Source organism: Nomascus leucogenys, chromosome 15, assembly GCF_006542625.1.
Source record: "Nomascus leucogenys isolate Asia chromosome 15, Asia_NLE_v1, whole genome shotgun sequence".
NCBI classification, from domain to species: domain Eukaryota; kingdom Metazoa; phylum Chordata; class Mammalia; order Primates; family Hylobatidae; genus Nomascus; species Nomascus leucogenys.
Window position 1 is genome coordinate 58,476,432 of NC_044395.1, and position 19,149 is coordinate 58,495,580.

The following is a 19,149-nucleotide window of genomic DNA, read 5'->3' on the forward strand; positions in this document are numbered from 1 at the left end:
TTTTTTTTTTTAAGAGACAGGGTCTCACTCTGGCACCTAGGCTGGAGTACGTAGCTCACTGCAGCCTCAAACTCCTGGGCTCAAGATCCTCCTGCCTCAGCCTCCCGAGTAGCTCAGACTACAGGCATATGCCACCATACTGGATTAATTTTTTGTAGAGATATGGTCTCGCTATGTTGTCCAGGCTGGTCCCAAACTCCTGGCCTCGAGCAATCCTTCCACATTAGCCTCCCAAACTGCTGGGATGAGCCACCACACCTGGCCTCTTCAAATCTTTTTCTGCCACATTTTCTTTTTTTTTTTTTTCCCCTCAACTTTTAAGTTGCAGGGTGCATGTGCAGGATGTGCAGGTTTGTTACATAGGTAAACATGTGCCATGGTATTTACTGCACAGATCAACCCATCACCTAGATATTAAGCCCAACATGCATTAGCTATTCTTCCTGATGTTCTCCCTCCCTCTGCCCACCTAACAGGTCGCAATGTGTATTATACACCCACCCCCAGGTGTCCATGTGTTCTCATTGTTCAGCTCCCACTTATAAGTGAGAACATGCAGTGCTTGGTTTTCTGTTTCTGCGTTAGTTTGCTGAGGATAACAGCTTCCAGCTCCATCCATGTCCCTGCAAAGGACATGATCTCATTCCTTTTTATGGCTGCAAAGTATTCCATGGTATATATGTACCACGTTTTCTTGATCCAGTCGATCACTGATGGGCATTCCTTCTGAGACTTCAGTTACTCATACACTAGACCACTTGATACTGACCCAACAATCGCTTACATTATCTTTTTTTTCCAATCCTTTTCTCTCTCTCTGCTCGGTTAAGATGATTTTTTAAACTGATTTTTCATTTCTACATTTCCCCACCCTTTTTTTTCCCCACAAGTTTTTAGGAAGAAATTGAAGTACAGTCAGTGGCATTTACATAAAGTTTCCTCATGCCCCTTTGTAATCCATCCTTCCCTTACCTCATTCCTAGAGAACCAGTAAGAGCCTTTCTGCCACTACAGATTGATTTTCATTTTCCAGAATTTTACATAGATGGAATTATATTATATGTACTAGTTTTCCTGACTTCTTTCATTCTGCATAATGCTTTTGGGATTCATCCATGTTTTTCCATGTGTCATTAGTTTGTTCCTTTTTATTCCTCAGTAATACAGTGTATCTTTATGTCACAATTCACTTTTCCATTCACATGATGATAAGCATTTAGATTGTTTTCAGTTTTGGCTATTACAAATTAAGACCCATTTGTACTTAAACAGTAATGAGCAAATCTTTGTAGGCACATTTGTTTTTATCTCTCTTGGGCAAATACCTAGAAAACTATGCCCAGATGGTTTTACTGGTAAATTCTACCAAGCATTCAAAGATAACACCAATCTTACCCACAGTCTTTCAGAAAACATAAGAGGAGGGGATTCCTTCACAGCTCATTTTATGAGACCAGCATAACCCTACTATCAAAATCTGGCAAAGATGACAGGAAATAAAATTACAGAGAATATCCCCCATGAATAATAAACAGAAATCCTCTTCAAAAACAAGGGATTAGCAGTCGAATCCAACTAAATACGTATGTGTGTATATCTATATGTGTCTGTTTGGGACAATATATATATTTTAGGGAATATGCATGTGTGTATACATTAGGGGTAAGACATCATGACAAAGTAGTGTTTATCCCGGGAGTGTTAAGATTGGTTTGACTTAAAAAAAAAACCAATCAAAGTAATTCATTACATTGAGAAAATGAAGGAGAAAAATAATATAATCATAACCTCAATAGATGCAGAGGAAGCATTTGACAACTCGATACTTCATTGAAAAAAAAGTATTTCTTAGCGAACTATGAATCGAGGAGAACTTCTTTAAACTGATAAAGGACTTCTAAGGAACCCTATAGCTAAGATCATACCTAATGGAGAAATATTGAACATAATGCCCTAAGATTGAAAACAAGGAGAAAGTACCTGTTCTTACCACTTCTGTTTAACATTGTACTGGAGATTCTAGTCAGTTCCATGGAGGAAGAAAAAGAAATAAGAGTCCTGGTGTGGTGGTTCATGCCTGTAATCCCAACACTTTAGGATGCTGAGGCAGGTGGATAACTGGAGCTCAAGAGTTCAAGACCAGCCTGAGCAACATGGCGAAACCCTGTCTTTATTTTAACAACAAAAAAAAATATTTTAAGTGAGTTTAGCAAGGTCACAAGATAAAAAGGTTTTTATCCAAAAAATAAGTTTTACAGTATGCAGTGAACAATTGGAAAATGAAAAAAATTTAATTATTTATAGAGTGGTACCAGAAAACATGGAATACTTGGGAATAAATTTAACAACAAACATGCAAGACCTCTTTACTGAAAACTATCAAATGCTGATAGAAATTAAAGACCTAAATATGGAGAGTGATGTACAGTAGTTATGAACTAGAAGACCGAATATTATTTAGATGGCAGTTTTTCTCAAATTGTTCTGTAGATTCAACACAATCCGAATAAAAATCCCAGACTCGGGTATGTCTTTTATCAGCAGCATGAAAACGGATTAATACAGTAAATTGGTACCAGTAGAGTGGGGCGTTGCTGAAAAGATACCGAAAATGTGGAAGCGACTTTGGAACTGGGTAACAGGCAGAGGTTGGAACAGTTTGGAGGGCTCAGAAGAAGACAGGAAAATGTGGGAAAGTCTGGAACTTCCTAGAGATGTGTAGGATGGCTGTGACCAAAAAGCCTGATAGCGGTATGGACAGTAAGGCCAGGGTAAGGTGGTCTCAGATGGAGATGAGGAACTTGTTGGGAACTGGAGCAAAGGTGACTCTTGTTTTAGCAGAGACTGGTGGCATTTTGCCCCTGCCCTAGAGATTTGTGGAACTTTGAACTTGAGAGAAATGATTTAGGGTATCTGACGGAAGAAATTTCTAAGCAGCAAAGCATTCAAGAGGTGACTTGGGTATTGTTAAAGGCATTCAATTTTATAAGGGAAGCAGAGCATAAATGTTTGGAAACTTTGCTACCTGACGATGTGATAGAAAAGAAACACCCAGCCGGGCGCAGTGGCTCAAGCCTGTAATCCCAGCACTTTGGGAGGCCGAGGTGGGCGGATCTCAAGGTCAGGAGATCAAGACCATCCTGGCTAACACGGTGAAACCCCATCTCTACTCAAAATACAAAAAATTAGCCCGGCGTGGTGACCGGCGCCTGTAGTCCCAGCTACTCGGGAGACTGAGGCAGGAGAATGGCGTGAACCCGGGAGGTGGAGCTTGCAGTGAGCCGAGATCATGCCACTGCACTCCAGCCTGGGCGACAGAGTGAGACTCTGTCTCAAAAAGCAAAGAAAAACCCATTTTCTGGGGAGAAAATCAAACCGGCTGCAGAAATTTGCATAAGTAGCAAGGAGCCTAATGTTAATCTCCAAGACCATGGGGAAAATGTCTCCAGGCCATGTCAGAGACCTGCATGGCAGCCCCTCCCGGAGGCCTGGGAGGAAAAAGTCTGTCGCTCAGTCTCCCGGGCTGGAATGCAGTGGCATGATCTCAGCTCACTGCAACCTCCGCCTCCTGGGTTCAAGCAATTCTCCTGCCTCAGCCTCCTGAGTAGCTGGGATTACTAGCCATGCCACCACGCTTGGCTAACTTTTGTATTTTTAGTAGAGATGGGGTTTCACCATGTTGGCCAAGCAACCAAAGAAATTTGTAAAAGAACAACAATAAAGTCAGGATTTATACTATTTGATTTCAAGAATTCCTGTCAAACTATGGTAATCAAGATAATGTATTGGTGAAAGGATAAAAACCTATAGATCACTAGAAGAAATTAGCAAGTCGAGGAGAGAAATATATATCAATATATATATGTATATAAATATTTTAAATGCATATATAAATAAAAATATTTTAAATATATAATATATAATTATTAAAAGTATATAAATATATAGGTGCCAATGGAGAAAGGAAAAACCTGTTCTGCAAATGATGCTGAAACAGCTTGACATTCATATAGGAATAATAAAAAAAGAACAGCAACCCTTCATATCACACCACTCACCCAAAAATTAAAATGTATCAGAGACATAAATGTAAAATCTAATACTACGAAACTTCTAGGCTGGGCACAGTAGCTCACGCCTGTAATCCCAGCACTTTGGAAGACTGAGAAGGGCAGATTGCTTGAGCTCAGGAGTTGAAAACCAGCCTGGATAACATGGCAAAACCCAGTCTCTACAGAAAATACAAAAAGTAGCCGGGCGTGGTCACGTGTGCCTGCATTCCCAGCTACTCAGCAGGCTGTGGTGGGAGGATCACTTGAGCCTGGGGGAGGTCAAGACTGCAGTGAGCCAAGATCATTCCATTGCACTCCAGCCTGGGCTACAGAATAAGACCCTGTATTTAAATAAAAAGTTACAGAATAAGACCCTGTATTTAAATAAAAAGAAAAGAAAAGAAACTTCTAGAAGAAAACATCTCCATGATCTTGAGGTAAGCAAAGATTTTTATATAGGACAGAAAAAGCAAGAATCATAAAAGAGAAAAAACTGTAGTTTTTGATAAAGTAGTCTATCAAAATTAAAACTTGTTCTTCAAGAGGCCTCTTTAAGAAAACAAAATGGGCTGGGCGTGGTGGCCCACGCCTGTAATCCCAGCACTTTGGGAGGCCGAGGCAGGCAGATAACTTGAGGCCAGGAGTTCGAGACCAGCCTGGCCAACATGGTGAAGCCCGATGCTAAACCTCTGCTAAAAATACAAAAATTAGACAGGCGTGGATGTGCTCATCTATAGTCCCAGCTACTGGAGAGGCTGAGGCAGGAGAATCGCTTGAACCCAGGAGGTGGAGGTTGCAGTGAGCCAAGATCGCACCACTGCACTCTAGCTTGGGCGACAGAGTGAGCAAGACTCCATCTCAAAAAAAAAAAAAAAAAAAAAAAAAGGCAAATCACAAAATGCGAGAAAATATTCAACGTGCATATGTAACAAAGGATTTGTTTCTGGTCCATATAAAGAACTTTTACAACTCAATAAGAAGAGAGCAATCCAATTTTTTTTTAATGGGCAAAAGATTTGAATAGATTCTTCAACAAAAAAAGATATAGGAATGTTCAGTAACCACATGAATAGATGATCAGTGATCTGGGAAATGCAAATTAAAATCTCAGTGAGATTCTGCTTTACCTCTGCTGGAAGGGCTAAAATAAAAATGGCTAACAGGCCAGACGCAGTGGCTCATGCCTGTAATCCCAGCATGTAATCCCATTTTGGGAGACCTGTAATCCCATTTTGGGAGACCAAGGCAGGCAGATTGCTTCAGCTCACAAGTTTGAGACCAGCCCGGGCAACATGGCGAAACCCCATCTCTACCAAAAACAATCCAAAAACAATTAGCCAGCCATGGTGGTACATGCCTGTAGCCCCAGCTACTCAGAAGCCTGAGGTGGCAGGATGGCTTGAGCCCAGGAGGCGGAGGTTGCAGTGAGCTGAGATCACGTCACTGCACTCCAGCCTGGGCAATAGAGCCAGACCTTGTCACCAAAAAAAAAAAAAAAAAAAAAAAGTTAACAGTGCCAAGTATTGGTAAGTATATGAATAGACTTTAATCCTGTGTTTCCTCTAACATTCACATTATATACTAGGTGCTCTGGAAGAAAGAAATGATGCTTTAAAGTTTACAAAGCACTTTTACATTAGGTACCTCTTATGATCTCCAAAGTAATCCTTTAAGATTATTTTTGAGTAGGGCGTATAAAGTGAATCAGCCCATTCATCCTGCCTAGCATAGACTAGACATAACTATGTTTGATTGGATTACTGAGGCTACTAATACCAGCCTTCTATCTATCTCTTTTTTCATTTATGTGGGAACCTGATTATAAAGATACAGTAAATTAAACACCTTAGAAATAAAACTGTGAATTATGTATTTATCATCACTTTTACTGCAATAATAGCCAGTGGTCTTCCTTCAAGTACTAGATAATGTGTATTCTTGCTAAAATAACTTCAGTTCTCAAAATGCAGGTCTTCCACTGAGCTAAAATAAGTAACTATTCAGAATAATATCTATTGCCAATGGAAAGAGTTTTGAATTGGCAGAGTCAAGACAAATAGAGTTCTTTTTCTCTTTGAAGACAAATTGGTTTGACTGGACTTATTTTTGTCCTCCAGCCTTTGGGGCCTCATTCCAGATTCTAGCCAGTGTCTGTCTTCTTATTTCAAGAAGGCTGTTAAACCTGTATCAGATGATACATTGATGTGAGTCACATGCCCTGAAAAGCCATAATTCTGGTGAGGGTTACGGGGAGTGAAATTTCATTGATGAGATTCCAGAATCATTGACCCTGCAGCAGTAGTCTATAGAAAGATGGTGGGTAAATGGTAAATTTAGAAATGTCATTGGAGAGCTTACCCATCATTAATCTTTTCCACGTCTTCCCTGACTCATTCACCAGAGACTTTGATTGACCAAAGGCAAAATATACAACTTTTAGTTTCACATATACAGCTTTGCTCTGTAACCAGAGAGTCCTGCCAAAATTGGCTCAGAACTGCAGCCAGAAGGGTTTGAGATACAAAGATTGCCTCATCTCAAAAAGATTTATGACACAGAGTTTTCTGAGTTTTCTTCTTTCACAGGAAGGATCCATTTGGAATGGGTCAAATGCAAGAGGATAGTTCAAATGACCTCTTAAACAATGGCCAGTGACAGAGAACTCTAAATGGTGGTTAATCTACTTACAAGCATTTTATATTCAGTCACCCTTAAATGGGAGCATACTCATTAAAAATCAAAGTGAGTCCTTCATCATTAGGGTTCTTGAAGTCCAGTGGGATAGAAAAAAGCAAAATCATCATATAGTATGGTATATAAAATTATATGAAAATGTGCGGAAGAACAAGTACAAAATGAAGTGGCTAGAAAAGCTAGAAAACCATTTTTAAAAGCCAAGGGAAGGCTGGGCGCAGTGGCTCACGCCTGTAATCCCAGCACTTTGGGAGGCTGAGGCGGGTGAACCACGAGGTCAGGAGTTCGAGAGCAGCCTGGCCGATACGATGAAACCCCATCTCTACTAAAAATACAAAAATTAGCCAGGTGCAGTGGTACGCTCCTGTAATCACAGCTACTCAGGAGGCTGAGGCGGGAGAATCGCTTTGAACCCAGGAGGCGGAGGTTGCAGTGAGCCAAGATTGCGTCACTGCACTCCAGCCTGGGAGACAGAGTGAGACTCCATCACCAAAAAAAAAAAAAGCCAACAGAGAGACTGTATGATGACAATAGCCTCTATAGCTCTGGAGGAGCCATTGGCCAGGAATGGAAAGGGAAGGCACTTGGCACTGCTGGCTTGGGGGAATATCTTCTCTCAAACTTCTTTTTGATTCTGGGGAGCTCCCATACATGCTTGTGTTTGAGTATCTTCCTGCACCAGCTCTGCCATTTACGGTTTTCCTCATTTGATACTGTGAAAGTAAGAGGTGTGTCTCAGAACTATTAGGAGGATTTAAAATGAGATCACATGTGATATGTATGGCATAGTATCTTGCCTGTTTTATAAGGCTCCTGTAAGCCCAGCCCTGGAAGAGAAGCCTCTCTCCAAATCCACCACTTCCAGGTGGATTATCCATCCCACAAAAGCAACTCAGGTCATCACAGTGACACAGGCCTCAGTTAAGGTTTACATGAAAATACTAAAGGCCACAGGACTGCTGAGTATTTGGAATTCCCCATCTGGATTATTGCCCAAAGGGACCACACTGTAGCATGGTTTGTGCAGTGGGGGCGCCTAGAGACCCGGGTACTAGAACAAATTCCCTGCCCTCTGAGTATGTAACTTTGGGCAAGAGTCCCTTGTTCAACTCCTTTTACTTGGTTACTGAGGTGATAATCAGTCTCCCTCAACATATGTCACTATTATCTATCATATGCCTGGCACTATGCCAGGGTACAGGATGTGGCCCTCTGCCTTCTAGGAGCACATGGTCTGGTAGAAGTGGAAAGACAAAGACCTGAATAACTGACATAAGGCAGAATAAGGTGAGTGTTGCGATGGAAGCACAGAGTGCTGTGGTAGCACAGAGGAAGGAATGATTACCATAAAGAGGAGAATTAGGGACCTGTAGTACCTTTGTAGAGTGAAAAGGCTTCTTGTGGACTTTGTGTAAAGTGTTGATGTATCAAGGAAGCATTCCACAGGGAGATGAGTAATGCAAGACCAGGGCTGAAGTTTAGACTACACAGGACATGTTTAGGGATGAGTGAGTAGTTCTGTGAGCGAGACGGGAGGATGCCGGGGTAGAGGGAAGTTGGAACATAAGCTAGTGGGTTCTACAGAGGAAGGGTTTTGATCTGCTGATCAGAAGGTTTGGGCCAAGCCCAGGAAAAGGGATGGCAGCACCATACTTTTGTTTATTCATTTGCTTACTTACAACAAATGTTTATTCATTATTTACAATGCAACAAGCATTAACCTGGGTGCCAAGGAGAGAAAAATGAGTAAGACACAGTTTCTTTCCTCAAGGAAATCACAGTCTGTTGGCGGAGATAAGTAGTAATGGTGCCTAATATAGGTGATACTTGCTACCTGCTCCAAGAACAAAGTTAAGCAAGTGATTAAGTTAAGCAATGCTTAGAGGTATAGGATGTAAGAATGGCCTTAAAAGATGTGTCCTCTGAGATGAGTTTGAAGGATAAATGGAGTAGGAACTTGCCAGATTGAGGTAAGAAGCCTTCCAGACACAACCCAACAATGCAACAAAGCCCAATGCTTGACTAACTGGGGCACACAGGGAACACTGCAAAGTTTGCTTTGGATCCTAGAGTGGAAAAGGGAACTAAAGAGAAAAGATTGGTGAGATGAGTTGGGATAAACCTAGGAGTTTGGGCTTAATCCTGAAGCATTGAGGCAGTGTTGAAAATGTTTACACTGGGAAGTTAGGAAAGTAAATATTAGTAGGATGGAAGGATCAGAGAGGCCCTGGGCAGAAATCATAATGTGGGTGACTCCCAGGTTTCTGGCTTGAGTAACTGGTGCCATTCCCAAAATAAGAGAGGCAGGAGGAGAAGAGTTCCAGAGGAAGATGATGAGTTCATTCTTGACCATGTTGAAGGTTATTGCAGGGTATCTGTGATGCTCTTGCAACCCCATCCCCACCTTGAAATCCTTCAGAGGCTCCCCGTTCCCTTAGTCCTGGCCTGGCCTCCATTGTCTTCTCTCAGCCCTGCCTTCTAATGTGCTTGCTGCAGCCTGAGCAGCTTCGAGTTTCTAGAACTTGCCAGGTTGTTCTACATCTTTGAGCCTTCAACTAGAACACCATTTCCCTTCTCCTGCCTTCTGCCTGGCCAGTTGTGGCTCATCCGTCCAGACTCACTCAAGATACAACATCTCTGAAGGAGACTTCCCTGACATTGTCTACCACCACCCCCAGCAAGGGCTAATACCAACTGTCAACAGCTACGTACTCACCCCTACTTGACTGTAATGATTTGCATCCATGTCACCTCCTCAACTACTGTGACATTCCCGGACCACCCCTCATTGGGCAGGTGGCATCTCTGTATCCCTTTTGCCTGGCCCAGATGGAAATTAGGACATCAGTAAATGTAAAATGAACAAATCCAGATGGGAGCATCCAACAGAGAGTTGGAAATTCCAAAAAAAAAGCAAAATGAAAGGCACCAAAAAAATGCATACAACATTAACACCTTATGTCTACCATTCGCTGCCCCCCACCACCCCCATCCTCTTCCCTAAGCACTACATTATCTAAAGGCTAGATGTTCAATCATCCAAGCCCATGGCTGTTGGCTTGGTTATGTGTGTGGAATGGAACAGAAAGGGAGGAGGAGTGCAGAGGCCCAGGGAGGAGCATCAGTGAAGATTTGGAGACTGACCTGGAATTCCTAGCCATCATGGGTACAGTTTACATGAGAGGAAGCCTGGCTTACACACCTGTTTCCTCTTTCTAAGCTCTGGCCCCTGTTTTCTAACACCATCTGGTGGCCACATCTGTAAATAACAAACTCCTCAGGAGCTGAGAGAGCTTCTGTAAGGCAAAAGGTCCAGGGATTGGCCTCAGAGGGCTATATATTACAGCCCCCACAAGTTTATATGTATATGAGATTTGCCTTTTCTGATGAGACACTCCAAGAGCTTTTGACCAGAATCTTAAAAACTCCTATAGCCTCCAAAAGGCTTAGAATTCCTGCTACAAAGGATTCTTTTTTCCCCAAGTGAAATCCTGTGAAGAACCATATAAAAGCTAAAGAAGCAGACCTAAATCCCTGCTTACCCAGAACCTCACCCTCCAATTTCCCAAAGCACCTACAGAGAACATAGAATCTAGTTTGAAAACCACTCTTGTGAAACGAAGGGCTTGTAGAGCATCGGGGCCAGATGGGCCCTTAGAAATCATTGTGACGTACTAGGTCCCACCTGAGAGAGGAGGCTTGGTGATACCCATAGCACATATCAGTAGCAGTATTGGAACCTAACACAAGTCTCCCCTCTTGTTTCTCTTCTCTTTTTACTGCTTGCCTTATTGCCCAAAACCTAAATTTAAAAACGTACTAATCAAAACTTTTTCTATATGTGGTTCCCAAACAGGAAACCATTCTTCCTATAGATTTCTAGGTCTCTGGAAAGAGATCTTTCCCCTCAAAATGCCTCTCAACCAACCATAAATCTTGGTAGAAAATAAATCTAGAGCTTACATTTGAATAGTTTGTTGTTTGTTTGTGTTGGGACGTGTTTTTTTGAAACAGGGTCTCATTCTGTTTACTAGACTGGAATGCAGTGGTGCGATCATAGCTCACTCTAACTTCGAACTTCGGGTTCAAGCGATCCTCCTCCCTTAGCCCCACCAGGAGCTAGGACTACAGGTGTGCAGCACCCTACCCAGATAGTAGCTAGTTCTTTTTTTTTTTTTTTTTTTTTTTTTTTTTTTTTTTTGGTAGCAATGGAGTCTTATTGTGTTCCCAGGCTGGTCTTGAACTCTTGGCCTCAAGTGAACCTCCCACCTCAGCCTCCCAAAGTGCGGGGATTACAGGCATGAGCCACTGCACCTGACCCAAATAATTCTTTTTAACTTACAACATCAATACCCATGGGCTAGTTTCACAGTGGCAGAATAGACTCAGAGAGATAAAATGACTTGTTTGCTGTTTCCTGTCATCAACTTAAAGGTTCTTTCCACTATCCCACAACATTTGTGTTCGAATGTGCATATTCTGTGGTACTTAAAACAGTGAACAAATAGGCAGTCCATCTGGCTTATTGATACTTGGTCAGGGAGTGGGGGTTATAACCCCTGCTAATAACTACCATTTGGAGATGGGGGACGGATGAAGTCTAACATTGTTTAAACATTCATATACTAGAGTCTAATATCTGAACAACCTTCAAAATATGCTTTTAGTCACCATTTTACAGATGCCTAAACCAAAGTATAGAAAGAGAAAGTGCTTTGCCTCAAGGTCACACAGCTAGTAATTGTCTAACCCTCCTGCCCCTTCCCTTCTTTCTCTTTTAGGAGTGCCAGCTTCTCTCAGGGCACCAGAGCCTCTTTTCTCATGAGGAGTGACACAGCTGTACAAAAACTTGCCCAGGGCAATGGACACTGTGTCAATGGGGTCAGTGGTCAAGTCCATGGCTTCTATAGCCTTCCCAAGCCGAGCCGGCACAATACAGAATTCAGAGACAGTACCTACGACCTCCCCCGCAGCCTGGCCTCCCATGGCCACACCAAGGGCAGCCTCACAGGCTCCGAGACAGATAATGAGGATGTGTACACCTTCAAGACGCCCAGCAACACCCTGTGCCGGGAGTTTGGGGACCTCCTGGTAGACAATATGGATGTTCCGGCCACCCCACTCTCAGCCTACCAGATCCCTAGGACATTCACTCTGGACAAAAACCACAATGCCATGACAGTGGGCACTCCTGGGGACTCAGCCATAGCTCCCCCACCCCGCCCCCCCAAGCCAAGTCAGGCAGAAACACCTCGATGGGGCAGTCCTCAGCAGAGACCGCCAATCAGTGAAAATAGCAGATCTGTCGCTGCCACCATCCCCAGACGCAACACCCTCCCTGCAATGGACAACAGCCGACTTCACCGAGGTCAGTGTAAGTCCTAGCTGAGACTCAGAGGGAGGAGGAGGTAACACAGGGGTTCTCAATAGTTTGGTGGTCCTTGGTCATCCATGGCCGAGGGGAACTTATGAACCACCTAGGTCACTGATACTCAAAAACATAGGTGTCTTCTACCCAGTTCCCTTACCAGTTGGTCCTCCAGCACTGGAGGCTGTTAGTAGTTGTATAACAGAGCTAGCCCCGGAGAAGTTAATATTCTACTAATGGAGAATAGGACATTCTTGATTAACCACAGTATAACATATTATGGGTTTAGAAGTCCAAATCATTGTTATTTTGTTCATTTATAAATCAAACCAAAGATTTAAAAAATAAATTCAGAAGATCAGTCCAAACTGGAGTGAAACCTGTGTGGACTAACAGACTGTTAAAGCGAGGTCTTAATATTTTCTAAATCATACTTGAATCTCTTTGGTTGAAGTGAAAACTTTAATTTGAAGTACCTAAAGTCTACTGTTACTTGTTTTCCACTGAGAGTATTCCAACTCTGCATGTAACCTCCTCTGTATGATGAAAAAAATAGAACAATATTGATTCCTTTAATTTTGCATCTTGCTTTATGGCTTGCAAAGGCTTTTCTTGTCCATCCTGTTGTTTAAGCCAGGCAGAGAGGTTGGTGGGACAAAACCTCCTTGTCTCCATCTCACATGAGGCCAGTGACAGTTAAGAGACTTATAGAGTGCAGAGTCATTGTGCCAGAGATGAGACTCAGAACCTAGAGTCCCAGCTCCTGGTTTAGACCTCTTTGCCGTCTTTCAATCCATCAACAATTTGAGCAGTCATACTGTGCTTTGGAACTGAGATTATGATAAAGACATACATAAAACATGTTCCTGCCCTTCAGAGCTTACATCTCATTGGGAAAATAAACCAATACATATAAATCAGGACAAGTATTGTTACTGTGGTGTTCAGAGAAGTGATGACTGGGGTGAGCAGGACAGGTGAGTGGTATAGGAGTCAAAGGAGAGGTGCATAGATGAGGGTAGAGTAGTCAAGGACAGCTTCTCTGCAGATGCTAACACTGGAGCTACATCTAGAAGCCCAGGAGGAATTTTTGAACTGAGGAGTGATGTGTTCGAAGAAATTCCTTATCATTTGGGGTTGAGAGTAGTATCTTCTGGAGTATCAGTAAGACCTTGAACCACACTGGTGAGGGTATGGGGAAGTGTCAGCACATGAATCAACCATGAGTACATATGGATCCTCCTTCCTCTGTCAGCTTCTTCCTGTGAGACCTACGAGTACCCACAGCGGGGTGGAGAGAGTGCAGGCCGGTCTGCTGAATCCGTGAGTGATGGAGTCGGCTCTTTCCTGGTGAGTGTGGGTTAACCAGGGGTCCTCAGGCCGGCCTGGTTAGGTAAAAGGTCACACCTTACGGAACTAAAAGCACAACCTCAAAAGAGTGATGGCGTCTCCATATTAGGACCCTGCCCAAGTTCTTGTCTCAGTTCAGAACCCTGCGTTGAGTCTTTGGACAAATAAGATATAAGTATTCTAGTCTGGAAGAAATGTATGTGCTAAGGTAGACTGGATTACAAGATTCACCAACCTTGTAGGTAAGCAGAGGGTCTAGAATGCAATAGACCCAGGCTGCACCATGGGGGATCTTCTAAGGCAGCAACCTTACCCACGTGGCCTCACATGCAGGAGGGAGGCTGCAGTGTGAGACTCCAGGCAAGGGTGGTACTCACCGTCAGCCTAAGTGACAGAATTATGGCTTGAGTGCAGGATCCCAGGCTGCCCTCTGGAAGATGCTAACCACAGTTCTCCAAGGTGTCAGGCAAGAAGACCAAGGCCTGGCTTCAGGCCTACTGGAAAGACAGTGAAATCAGGTAACCAAGGCAGAAGCAGCTTAGTTGTATGTCAGGGCAGACAGAGCAAGAGTTAGAGGAAGGCTATAGCCGGGATTGCTATATCGCACAACTCTATAGAAGCTCTGACTGCAGCTTGGTGGTCCCCTAGGTGCCTGGAGTGAGCCCCAGGTACTTAGAAACCTGGACTGGGGAAACACAACTGGCCCCAGACCTCACCTTCCAGAGCCAGGACTCCTAATATGCTCCTTGTTCTGATCAGGGCCTGAGATGCTGACCTGCCAATGGTGAGTCTGGACTTGAGGTGGAGGGGCAGGTCCTGAACCAAACCTACAGTCTATGGACTATGCTACCCACAGCGTTGGTCAGGCATCCAGAAAGCCAAGTGGACCCAGTCACCAAGAATATTTTATACTCTAGATTTATCAAAAATTATTAATGGATGCCAAAGGATCGTGAAGGCTTGAAGGGTCCCACAGACCTCATATATTCTTGTCTCCCACTCTGCTTCCTTTTTTTTATTTTTTATTTTTTGAAACAGAGTCTCGCTCTGTCACCCAGGCTGGAGTGCAGTGGCGTGATCTTGGCTCACTACAACCTCGGCCTCCCAGCTTCAAGCGATTCTCGTGCCTCAGCCTCCTGAGTAGCTGGGACTACAAGCATATGCCAGCACACCCAGCTAATACTTTGTATTTTTAGTAGAGAGGAGGTTTCGCCATGTTGATTGACCAAGCTGGTCTCGAACTCTTCACCTCAAGTGATCCACCTGCCTCAGCCTCCCACTACTCTGCTTTCTTATTTGGTCTCCCTTACAGCTTCAAAGTGTAGCTAACCCAGTCATGACTTGTCTTGCCTCATTTACAAAGTCTTATCCCCTTCCTGTTTCTTCTTGCTAGTAACAGCTGTATTTCTTTCACTGTTCTCTCCCTAGCCAGGGAAAATGATTGTGGGCCGATCGGACAGCACCAATTCTGAAGACAACTATGTGCCCATGAACCCAGGTTCTTCCACCCTGTTGGCCATGGAACGAGCAGGTGATAATTCCCAGGGCGTCTACATCCCAATGAGCCCAGGGGGCCATCACTTTGACTCACTTGGCTACCCATCAACAACCCTTCCTGTGCACCGAGGCCCCAGCAGAGGAAGTGAGATCCAGCCACCCCCTGTCAACCGCAACCTCAAACCTGATCGGAAAGGTAAGTCCATTCTTTCCCGTGTCCCATCTCTGGACAATGGCTAGGGACTCTTTCCATTTGCTTAGGGGTCATGTGGATCCTGGACTTGGGAGGTGTGACTTTGGGCAAATCATGTAAAATCTGAGTCTCAGTTTTCTTATCTGTGAAATGCAGATGGTAATTCCTACCTCCCAGGTTTGCTGCAAAGGAGAGCGTCTAGGATAGTACTTTGGTACATAGCAGGCATTCAGTAAAGTCAGCTTTGTGCCCCCTGCATGTAGAGCAGGCAAGTTCCTGGTCTGCTACAATCTCACTCTCCTGGCCTTGGATCAGTGGCAAGGATTCAAAGGGAGGAGTAGGATAGCTAGGCAGAGATAGCCCCCTGTGGGTCTGGCCAACAGGGAATTCAAATCTTAGCATGTGGAACTGAAGCCCTCAAGCCCTTATGGCATCTACCTTCCTCCACTGTGGCTTGCACAGACCTGGCCAGGAGCAGCAGGGAGTAGTCACGGTGACCATCTCCACTTCAAATATGGTCTCTTGGCTGGGTGCCATGGCTCACACCTGTACGCCTGTAACCCCAACACTTTGGGAGGCTGAGGCGAGTGGATCACCTGAGGTCAGGAGTTCGAGACCAGCCTGGCCAAAATAGTGAAACCCCGTCTCTACTAAAAATATAAAAATTAGCCAAGCGTGGTGTCAGGCGCCTATAGTCCTAGCTACTAGGGAGGCTGAGGCAGGAGGATCACTTTAACCCAAGAGGCAGAGGTTGCAGTGAGCTGAGATTGCGCCGCTGCACTTCAACCTGAGCAACAGAGCAAGACCCTGTCTTAAAAAATACATATATGTATGTTAATATATAAATAGTATATCTTTTTATAAATATTAATATATTTATTAATATATAATAGATTTTTATATATAGTCTCTTATTTTTAAATGAAGTCATAAATTGAGGGAGAAAAATCTGTTGTCAAACCCTGTGTCCCCACTTTTGATTCTGAAAATATAATTAGATATTATATTTTAGATACAGCAGAAAGAATATATAATTTGGAATCTGAAGACAAGACTTCAAGGCCCATCAATATGGGCAAAGATTATATAACCTCGCTGAGCGTCAGTTTCCCTGTGTGAAACTGGAATGACTTTGCAGGCCTTTATAAACATGCTCATGTGTTATATATAAGGTGTGTATGTGTAGCATTATTATTACTGGCTGATTACCAGACTTTCTTTTCCTGCTCCAGCAAAGCCAACACCACTTGACCTGAGAAACAACACTGTCATCGATGAACTCCCCTTCAAGTCACCTATCACCAAGTCTTGGTCTAGGGCCAAGTGAGTCCCTGTGTGTGGGGGTGGGAGCTTGGAGTCGGGCCATTAGGGAAGATGAGTGATATGGCAGCTGGCCTGTGGGCCAGGACAGCTGGATTCTGATGCTAACGCTATCATCAGCTGATCATGTCTCTGGATCTCTTGTGGCTTGGTTTCCTCAGCTATAAAAGAGAATAATTATACCCGCCCTATATCAGATCTTAATCTGATGGAGTGTGCAGCTCTGATGGCTGAGGTCTGGGTATGTGAGGGTCAGGGCCCAGCTGGAGACTAGAAACATGGCAGCAGCCATGCGGCTTCCCCAGTGTTAACTCTTCCTTCCCACAACAGCCACACCTTCACTTCCAGCTCCTCCCAGTACTGCCGCCCCATCTCCACCCAGAGCATCACCAGCACAGACTCAGGAGACAGTGAAGAGAACTATGTCCCTATGGTGAGTCCTTTGGGCTTCGCTGGAATGACACCTTTCAAAGTCCCCTGGGACCCACCGCTCAGTTCCCCACTTCCCAGCTTAGCTAACTCACCTCAGCCCAGGGACTCCTTGTATTATTCATGATTTAGTCTCCTGCTACAAACCCTTCTTGAGCACCTGTTAAGCAGTAGGAGTTGTCATCAGATGTAAGGAAGACATGAGACCTGTCCCAGCGAAGTCATGGTCTGCAAGAGCAGGGGCCTGCCTCTCATGACAGTGACATGGGTGGCATGATCTGTGCCCTTGGATAGGCAGTGCTGGAGGTAGCTCCTCAGTGGTGAGAGGCATACGTGCACATAACTCACTTCGGTGAGGCCATAATAGAGCTATCAACACAGGCAGAGGAGGATATTTCTTCCCTGAGATTTCCATTAAGGGCATAACTGCCCAGCACCTGGTAGTCACTGCATAGATAGTGAAAGAGTGAATTAACCAACCAATAAAGCAGCCAACAAACAGAATGCAGGACTATCACCTTCTCATTAGAATAAGACTTCAGGAAAGTCCTAGAGGAGGTGGTGCTCTGCTAGAGCAGGAGCCTGGATGGACAGGATCCTAGAGCGTGTCATCTGAAGAAATGCGGGCTTTGTGCAGCCTGGAGATGAAGCCACCCTGTTCAGATCTTGGAGGAGCTAGGCAGGGGAGCAAGCTGCTTTGGGGTGACTACCCCACTCTAGGCCACAGGTGGGAGTTTCACAGGGGCTGATTTGGTGCGACAGAAGAAAACTTTCCAGTGCATAAAGGAAATGTGCTCCTTTCTTAAGCGCCAGCAAGCAAGGGCTGCATGTCTCAGGAGAGCCACTGTTGATGAGACTTGGCCTGATGTGCTATAAAAGAGGCAGTGTGGTACAGGGGTTAGCACAGGTTTGGAAGTCAGAAAACAGACCTGATTCCCGTTACTCAACAGCTGTGTAACCACAGGCAAAGTCACTTCTCTGAAAGTAAAGTGAACCACAGTTTCATCTTTGTTTTAAACAACATCAACAGTAATCATACCTACATTATAGGATTGTCATGAGGATTAAAATGAAAACATGAAAAGTCCTTAGCATGGTGCATGAGTCAGAGTAGGGCTCAGGGAAACAGTGTTCTTACTCCCAGAGGTGTTTTTCTGGGTGGTGGTTTAGTCTGTTTTCTACACTCAGTTTTTTCCTCCTCATGACAGCAAAACCCAGTGTCTGCATCTCCCGTTCCCAGTGGTACCAACAGTCCTGCCCCTAAGAAGAGCACCGGCAGCGTTGATTATCTGGCCCTGGACTTCCAGCCGAGCTCCCCAAGCCCCCACCGCAAGGTGCGTGGAGTAGAGTTGGGGGCGGGGGCGGTGGCAGTAAGAGCTCTCAGGGTCCCAGAGGCAGAGATCATGGAGGCCAGGGTGCCTTCAACACTGAACAGCAGCACTCAGCCTCCCTCCCGCTCCAGTACCCAGCTTTTATGATGCATCTTGAGTCATAGAGCTTTCATCTAGGTCTAAAGACTCCTATTCCTGCTCTCAGAGCATAGTACCCTCAGTCAAAGAACCTCATCAGTCAGCCCATCCTCCGTGTTGTAGAGATGGGCAAATGAGTGCACAGAGATCTGATTGTCCTAAGGTTACAAAGTGAATCAGCAACAGATCCAGGAAGGAGGATACTGCCTCCTGGTCCTGGGCTCTTGGGTGGGTCCCAGAGCCCTGCCATTGATACATCAGCCTTCAGAAGGGACTTCCAGGCCTGGGAAAGCCTCCCCAGGAGGTATCCTTAGCTAAGCAGTCTAGACAGCAGGGAGCAGAGCTGTGCCTCAGCATGGTTCCCCTTCACAGGGTGGTGGTGAGCACAGCACGTAAAGTCCTGTGGCTGATGCTTGTTTTCACCTAGCAAATTCCTTCCCCTGGATAAGCGACCTGACAGAGATGGGTGGAGGCAGAGACGAAGGCCTGGACCCATCCACCAGGGCCAAGGAAGGGCCTGGGTCCTCCCAGGAGCCGGGAAGTAAGAAGGGCTGGCAGGTGCTGCCACATCCTGCAGGAGGGATGATGAGTTTGGAGTCTGAGCTTTAAAGCCCATATTCAGAAAGAGAAGCCAGGCTCCTGAGGCTGGTCAGTGGTAGGCAGAGGCCATGCTCTTCTCCCCTTCAGACAGCTCAGGAAGATCCCACGCCCACCTTCTTCCTCCCCACCTAACTGGTAACTCACAGCTACTCCCTCTTTCCCACTCTGTCCCCTCAG

The 19,149-nt window shown here is 44.7% G+C and overlaps 1 protein-coding gene across 4 annotated transcripts in view; it reads left to right on the forward strand.

The window, feature by feature from the left end:
- The window catches only part of GAB2 (GRB2 associated binding protein 2), a 212,832-nt gene that overhangs the window by 189,568 nt on the left and 4,115 nt on the right, over positions 1 to 19,149 (forward strand). For 2 of the 4 annotated variants that reach the window (XM_030794815.1, XM_030794814.1), the window contains exons 4-9: positions 11,528 to 12,114; positions 13,370 to 13,464; positions 14,893 to 15,157; positions 16,387 to 16,477; positions 16,805 to 16,907; positions 18,112 to 18,237. In XM_030794815.1, the coding sequence (XP_030650675.1) occupies positions 11,528 to 12,114; positions 13,370 to 13,464; positions 14,893 to 15,157; positions 16,387 to 16,477; positions 16,805 to 16,907; positions 18,112 to 18,237 (1,267 nt within the window). Of the gene's footprint in view, positions 1 to 11,527; positions 12,121 to 13,369; positions 13,465 to 14,892; positions 15,158 to 16,386; positions 16,478 to 16,804; positions 16,908 to 18,111; positions 18,238 to 19,149 lie in introns of all 4 variants that reach the window. The other 2 variants (XM_030794813.1, XM_030794816.1) reach the window with 2 other exon arrangements.